This window comes from Tinamus guttatus, unplaced genomic scaffold, assembly GCF_059628265.1.
Source record: "Tinamus guttatus ecotype Peru unplaced genomic scaffold, ASM5962826v1 Tinamus_guttatus_pri_ptg000104l, whole genome shotgun sequence".
Taxonomy (NCBI): domain Eukaryota; kingdom Metazoa; phylum Chordata; class Aves; order Tinamiformes; family Tinamidae; genus Tinamus; species Tinamus guttatus.
Genome location: NW_028288638.1, coordinates 1,080,176 through 1,088,297, shown reverse-complemented (window position 1 = coordinate 1,088,297; position 8,122 = coordinate 1,080,176). Strand labels below are relative to the sequence as shown.

General features: G+C 39.3%; 1 protein-coding gene across 1 annotated transcript in view; it reads left to right on the top strand.

Moving 5' to 3' along the window:
• The first annotated feature begins 428 nt into the window (after positions 1–428).
• LOC104565350 (contactin-associated protein-like 2) overlaps positions 429–8,122 on the top strand; it is a 971,843-nt gene continuing 964,149 nt past the window's right edge. The window contains exon 1 of the mRNA XM_088520855.1: positions 429–773. Coding sequence (XP_088376981.1) covers positions 677–773 — 97 coding nt within the window. The 5' untranslated portion in view covers positions 429–676. The remainder of the gene's footprint in view (positions 774–8,122) is intronic.

Sequence of the window (8,122 nt, the reverse complement as noted above, 5' to 3'; positions counted from 1 at the left end):
GAATGCGTGAGGAGAGAGGCTGCGAGGCTGGCCGCTGCTGCGGGAGTGTCTCTCCCTCCCTCTCCCGGGCGCTGTGCGTGTGCTTGGCTCCCAGGCACCCTGTGTATATATATGTGAGCGGGGAGGGTGGTGCGAGCTCCTCTCGGCAGCGCTGCGCTGGGCAGGAAGGAGGGCTCAGCTGCAGTGCTAGCAGTAACGGCAGCCTAGCAGCACCAACAGCTTGTTCTTCCGCTCTCCCTTGCCTTCGTCCCCATCTCCCTTTCCCTCCTTACCCCCACCCTTCCCTTTCTTTTTGAGGGTTCTTGCTTTGATTTTGATTTTTCTCTCCTCCTACAAACCTTGTTATTTGATACTTCATTTTTTTTGTTGTTATTGTTGTTTTTTTCTTCTTTTTTCTTTTTCTTTTTTTTTTTTTTTCCTCCGAGAAGGAGGGGGCACTCACATACACACACGCATAGAGCGATAAGGGAAAGGAAAGTCCTGGGACTTACCCTGCTGCTGCAAACGCAGAGAAAGCAGGCGAAGAGTAGGGTTGGCTTCTACCCCAAGGTAAAGCCCTGCCCCTTTTACCTCCCTGCCTCCTCCTCCGAGAAGGAGAAGGAGAGCGAGCGAGAAGGGGGCAAAGTGGAGAGAAGCGAGTCTCGCATTTGGAGTATCAGGAGCGGGGGAGTGAAGGATGGTCGTGGTTACCCGTGCTGGCTGCAGGGCAGCTCTCTTCCTCTGGATTTTCAGCAGCATCAGCTGCAGAGCCAGGACTGCTCTCCCTGCATCTCGTAAGTAGCTTTCGCAAAGAACCGTGCATGTTTCCAAGCTCTGCCATGAGACAGCAGGGTCTTCCTGCAACTCCAGGAGGGTGTTTGTTTTTCCTCCGGAGGTGAATCTTGCAGTTGATTTTGTGTGTGTTTGCTTGGGTAGGTGTGCGCTGAGCTTTGCTGCTGTGCCCAGGGCGCTCTCTCATCAGAGCCTCCCTTCCCTACTGCTGATGTGTTCAGGGAGGCTGGTGGCAGCTGATGCTGAAAGTTGAAAGAACTGCTCCATAATACAGAACTGGTTCTGCAATGGAGTCAGAAGGGGAAGGGAATTGGATAAAAGATGTTTAAAGTTTTTTGTGTGTGGGGGGGGTGTTTGTTATTTTGTTTGTTTGTTTGTTTGTTTTTTACTCTGCTTATAAAGTGTGCAATTTGTATTTGCAAGTACTTCACTTCTACTTTTGTCTGAAGGAAAAGAAGAGACCTAGCAGTTTCCATAACTAGTGTTTTATCAAGGAGAATTGGAAACTAGGGTATTTCAGCAAGAGAAAATTTCCTCTTCCATGGAGAGGAAGGAGTGACAGTGAGTTGATGAAAAGGAGCTGAAGCAGGACAGCTTTTCTTCAGAGTGAAGTTCTGCTACCCATAATAAATGGGCAAAGGTTATTTTGGAACCGACCAGTCATTTCCCTCCTAGGGAGGGAGAAGTAGCAGAGAAATGATGAAGCATTTGAGGAAATGCTGAACTTTAGTCTGGAAGAGTGCAGAGCACCTATCCAGGGACCAGTTCTGTCAGAGCAGAGATGCCAGCAAATCCGTGGATATCAATGTGTTTTTGGTCAAATCTTTAATGTTGCAAGGAGCTGTAGTTTCCAGCAAAACATTTGCAGGTAGATGTCAGTGTTAAGTATTTAGTGGTTTCTTAGCAGCCCCAGGAAAGTGTTTGCCATTTCCAAACTATTTTGGAATTGTGTATTGAAATGAAGCAGAGCATTTTATAGATTTATCAAAAACAGACACTCCTGCTGACTTCTTCTGTTGCTCACAGAGGAATAAATGTGTGTATGGGCTGTGTGTATGTCATGTAAGTGGCTTGTTGTACTTGCCAAGCTGGGGATTGTCTTAGAATGGAATGTGTATACTGCATGGAGGTGGGTATGGTTCGTTGCTTTTATTTATTTGGTGGGGGAGAGCAGGGAGAATGGACAGTGCAATATTAGGAAACTGGAGAGTTTCTATACTTTTCTCCCTGGGTTTTTATCTGTTATCATCTGATACCTTCAGAAAATAAGGCAGTGTTACTGCTTCAGGATTTGTCCACACTTAGGTATTTATTTGTATGATGGCAGATTGTGTTACCGCCTCAGAGGTTATAGGATATAGATTTAGGTTGTTTTCTTCTTCTTCGCTATTAATTTAGGAACACTATCAGTTCTAGGTATAGACCTAGGACTTGCTCTTACTACTTGGTCTTGACTGGTCAGGTAATTTTTCTTCTGAATATTATATCTCCATTATCATTTCTAGAGCACTGTGCATAACAGTTGCAGACAAGAAAAAGATTTACGCCCTAGGTTATCAAAAACCTGTTCTTGGAATATATTGTTCACTGCATTCCTTTTCTGTAACAGAATTTGGAGTGCTTTTTTTTGTCATTCAGTAACTAGTGGCTGTAGTTGAAGTTGAAAATGACCCACCATTTGGTTACCTAGTACAAAAGTGTTTAACTTTTCAAAGAAGTTAGTTGAGAAGTTAGCGGTAATAGTAGCCATTCTATGAAGAGGAGGACATATGGACATATATAATCTCAGTTCAAACTTACTGATATGCATTTCCATTTCTAGACTTTTTTTCAGCCATTCAAATATTTCTTCACATAATTTTACCTTCCCACAGCATATACACTATGCTCCTTATGTCTTTTCATTTCTGATTCACTCCTGAAAGTGAAAAGGAGATTGATATATTTACTGGAAACAGACACATAGCTACAAGTTCACATTGATCTTATAATTACAAAAACAGCACATGCTACCGGATTTGCAAAATACTTATTTTTTTTCAAAGACCCACCTATGCTAGTGAACTGGTCCCATGTGAAATGGAACTCATGTGTTATGTCAGGGAGTTTTGGTACACTGCTTACCTGGTTATCCTGTGGCACACTTTGGCATCGCTACCAAGCAATGCCTGTGCTCTGCTTTCTTGCATTGCTTGTCGTCCAACTGCTTGTAAATAAATCCCTTTGAAGATTTTTTTACTTTTTCTTTGAGAAGAAAGTTGGGTCTTTTTAGCATATCTTTGTGTGTGATCAATTGATTTTGGAGACCATAGTGGGAATACTTTTGAAGTTTAAAAAAAAGAAGTGTGAAATGTAATGTTGATGTACAACTAATTTCCCTCAGATTTTGATTTTGTCTTCCATCCCTACTTAATGTTTTGAGCCTGAAATGAGTAACAACAGCAATTTTTTTTTGTACAGTCATTTAAAACGCATACAGGATTCATGGAGTACGGTATCCTACTAATCTTTACATATGAGCTCAGACTTACTCATTATTTTCTTACAGCATGCTCATATTGAGCATACTCAAATAGGAAAGATAGCTTTCAGAAATAAAAGTATTAGGCCTGATTATGTGAATATATTCTGTCTCAAATATTTGTTTTCTTTGCAGTGTCACTGAATATGTCTCTGTCACTAAAATGATGTTTGTCAGTAATACTGATTCAGAACCCATCATACAGAAATCTTTGAATCTCATTCATTTTTTTTTCTCAAGGTGAACTGGGTGCTGCAAGTCCATTTTGAAATGCAATAAATATGCACAGTGATACAATAGCTTACACATTTTTATCATTTTTATTTTTTTATTGACAGTTATATCTTTTATACCTCAGAAATAAATTCTTCATATTTCTTTTTTTCTTTTTTTTTCTCTCTTTTTTTTTTTTTTTTGGCAATAAGCACAAAGGGACCAAAACACTCCTAACTTATGGAATCAAGGCTAATGAACAGCTCAACCAGGAGAGGTCATCACAAGATAAAAAGTAACATGGAAAATAGAAATTTAATACTTTATAGACCTCAACGTGGCTTAAAGATAGAATAATAACAATATGGCTCTGGATAGAGAAAATTTAGCTCGTGTTCTCATTAAGAAAAAAATTAAGAAAACCAAGTAGCACTTTGTCTTCTTAATGAGAATGCTTAAGGGATTCATTTAGTGGGTCACCATCCCTTTTCAGGAATAGTTATGTTTCACAGCTATGCTCTATTTTCAGTAGTGTTTGTTTATATCTAAGGCAAACAATGATCAATATTGAACAGCTAAGACTTTGTTAAAGTTCTGATACTTTTAATGCCTTTACAGTAGGTCCCTCACCAATGCTGTATTTGGAATGTAATCTCATTTCACAGCAATCGATGAAGAAATTTACAGGAGCAGCTACAATCAAGTTTTGCCTATATACAAAAATATGTATGTTGTTGCATCAGCTGCACACCTACACTTTCCTTCTTTATTAATAGTGGGGTAAATATTTTAGAAGTGTAATGTCCCTCTTGAAAGAGCAAGGCACTGTACAAGAAACTTGATTGCAGGGATCTTGTGAAAAACAGAATTAGAGAATATGCACTTCCAAATTCTGGTGTTTGGATGAGGTGCAAGTGAGGATAGGGGATCTCCTTTGTGCACTTTCATGCACTTTCATTTGGGAGTAGCTGTCTTTCAGATAAGTTTTTAGACAAATATTATTTTGTGAAATATAGTGAATTACAAGTCAGAAAAAAGAGTCTCAGTTGTGTTCGTGTTGCCTCTGTTTACATTCCCTTGTTTAGGTCCCATTGCTTGGATCTAAAATCAGAGATCCCTCAGAACTGAGTTTCAAGTATATCAGAAAAAATTTATTTGAGGTTTAATATCTAATTATCTTGTAACTTGGGTATCAAAGCATATGCTTTGAGTGAGTGCCTAAATTCCCTTAAAGAGCGTGTGATGTCAGAACATTAAGCACATTCTTTCTTGCGTTGTTTTTACTTAAATTTATAACTTTGGGGCTAAAAAGGAGACCAAAGGTAGACCAGTTATATGTGCCACTATATAATAAAATGAACATTTTAAAGAGAAACATTTTGTTAACTCATTTATTTAACAGCATTGAACCAATTATAATGTTCTGGGTAACTGTTTTTAAAAAGCCAGAATTTCAGAGTCTTTAGCTTACATGAATGCAACATTGCACCCAGCCTGGTTGCGTACATTTCTCTATACAGAAAGTCTGGTTCTGCGTTTGCTAAGGTCATGCGCTGTGAATCAGTCACTGATGTCGTTGAGTTAATGCATTAAGAACTGGCCCTTTGCTCGGGTTCTTATTTTTGCATTGCTCGTGGTTTTGGTTCAGTTATTTTCAAATTCAGGAGCGATAATATGGAATAACGCAGGAAAAAAAAAAGTACTGATCTATCGCTGAATAGTTTGACTTACAGGTGATAACTAGGTGATAACACCGATAACTAGTTAAATCTGGAGGTGTGCCACCGCCTATGCTTGAATTTCATAAATGCCATTCACTCTAGGCCTTACAACGGTGCAGGGACTTGCAAACATGCTCATGATTTCAGTAACTTAAATAGATAACATTAGGGAAGCCATATTAGTCTAGTTCTTTACCAGATGAAACTCTGTGTGAGTTGGTTAGCTTTTTTTTTTTTTTTTTAATATTTTTTAATTTAGAAGTCTATGTTTAAATCATCACACTTCTTTTCTGCCCACATGGACATGGGCCCTTTCTCTGCGGGTGAGCGCAGCCTGGTAGCTTGAATGTTCTCCCACTGAAGCAAGTAAGAGTTGTGGTATTGATTTTAAGAGTAATATAGTTAAGTTTGTTGTCATTTAGAAGCTCATGATTCAGTCTATTGGTATACAGTCTATTCGTATAAGATACTGGAAATGATTTAAAGGGTCTTTAAATATCAGCCTTTGAACTAATATTGATTTTATCTGTATTGCACTTCATTTATTTAGTTACTTACTGGCACTGTGTAGATATCTAATGTTGAGACCACCAGCTAACTACTGAAAGTGTTATACATGTAGCTGTGGCATGCAGCGTACTGCAGTAACCACTAGTCAGTTGTCTTGGGCCATTCTGAATCCTAGCTTTGAAGCTGTCGGAGATCTGAGAACATTCTCCAGGCTGACATTGGCATTTGGAAAGAACTCTACGCACATCTAGGTTTTGGTAGCTCTGAAAAGGCAAGAAGCCTGAATATCTGGAATCTTTATCCAACCAAAACAAAATTAAGAAGGATTTTTTGAAAGTCTGTTTTGCGAGTGAAGTGATGAAAAAGAATCAGAAGCTTTGCAAAGACCTCTGCTGCCTGGGAAATGGTCTCAGTAATCTCACACGCTGCAGTAGCCGACTGTTTCCTATTTGGTCCATAAGCCTGATTGCTTGATAGTTCAGAGTAGACTGGACATTGTCTCTGGCATTTGCTTTTTTCCTCTGCTCAGCGAAGTGTAGGTTTTTTTGACTTACAGACTCCTGAAGAGACAGTTCATGCAGACATTTATTTTTTGTGCTCGTGCTAAAACCACTGAAGGACTGGAAGATTCATTTAAGCTCCTGGTTCGTAATTTGATGTTAATATACCACCATTTCACACATTTGTCAATTGTTTTATTTCTAATTGTATGAACACTTCCAAAAAGGTGATTTAAATAAATTAGTGAATAATATAAGATCCATCTATTTAGCTAGGAACTCCATTACGAGTTTTGCATTTGTATCAGTAAAAGCTAACATTGGGTTACAACTTTACATGTGTAAATAAAATAAATTGCTCATTGCCATTAGCCCAAGAATATTTGAACTCCTCTCTGAACTGTTTTAGCCAAAGGATTCTTTTTTATTCCAGAAAGAAATGTAACATTTTAAGCTGAACATTTATCATTTGCTTTTGAGGAATATTCCAAGTTCTGAGAGAAACTCAGAGAGATTTCTCAAAGAGGAGAAAGCGACTCCTAATTATAGAAATGACCAGTTTAGATATCTGTCTAAATATAAGATATAAATTCTGTTTGATTTTGTAACACTGGTGTATCATTGAACATCTCATAACCTTCTCATACTCAGGGCAAGCAGTCATGTACCTGCTATATTTCTCTCTGCTTTCTCTATTTTTTTATATGTAGGAACTTACTTTCCTATATGTATTTTTTGCCTATTTTAAATCCAGAAGTGTGCCACTGTCCATTTTTTTTTTGTCACCTAAGTGGTAATAAAGCCATGGCTATGTCTCAGATTGCTCACATAGCATATATATTTATTTTAAATGCTTGGGAAAGCTGGAATTTAGTGGGAAAGAATGAGAGGTGAGCCCTGAGCACATGGATCTGAGACAGGTAGGTTGCAAGGATCTGTTTCTTAAGAGCTTAGAGCAAGTCTCTGACGCAAAGGTTGCCAGCTAGGGCAGAGAAGAGTTACTAGGGTTCCTCAGGACCTAATGGAAAGTATATTGGCCTAATGCAGTGGGAGGCAACACAGCCCCCAAAGGAATTCCAGTGTATTTTACATTTTCCTGGAATATGTACTGGCTTTAAATGTCACTGGGATAATGTTCCTGATACATAGCTCGTAATGCAGTTCAATCAGGATGTGATTTCACTCCTTTACACTGAGGGAAATGGTTGCAGGAGTATGATTGAATTGGGAAAAAAATCCTATCTATCTCTCCAAAAAGCTTTAAACTTATTCTCCATTGAGCCAGTTTTCAAATGCAAGTGCCTTGCTGAGGTCTCTAGATTCTACCTGGGCTGTCTTCGAGACATAAAGAGGGTCTGTCTAGGTTATTTTTGCCCCTGCACCCAGATACAATATGCATGTCTTCATGTAGAGGAGGGAAAATCAAAACAAACAAAACCAGAAACAAAAATCAAACAAATCAAAACAACTCTCTAAATTAAAAATTAAGGATTGCCACTGATGGCCTCCCACAATTATCAAACAAATCAAAACAACTCCCTAAATTAAAAATTAAGGATTGCCACTGATGGCCTCCCACAATTTTGGAAGGTATGAGAAATGACTGCAACATGTTCACTTCATGTGGGGGAAGAGGCAGGGCCTGGCCCGCCCACTGCCAGGGGAAGAGGGGGCAGCTCTGAGAAAAGGAGTCAGCAGCGGCTGCCCCGGCCCAGGACGGGCTCCGTTCTGAGTCGTCCTCTCTAATGCACTTCCCCTCAGTTTTGCATCCAAAGGAATTAAGCTACAGGGCACTGGCAGGTAGCTGATAGATGTCCTATCTGCCTTCTCCCAGTGTGGCCAGGCTACTAGACATGATAGCTGAGTTCCCTATAGATACGAGGCCG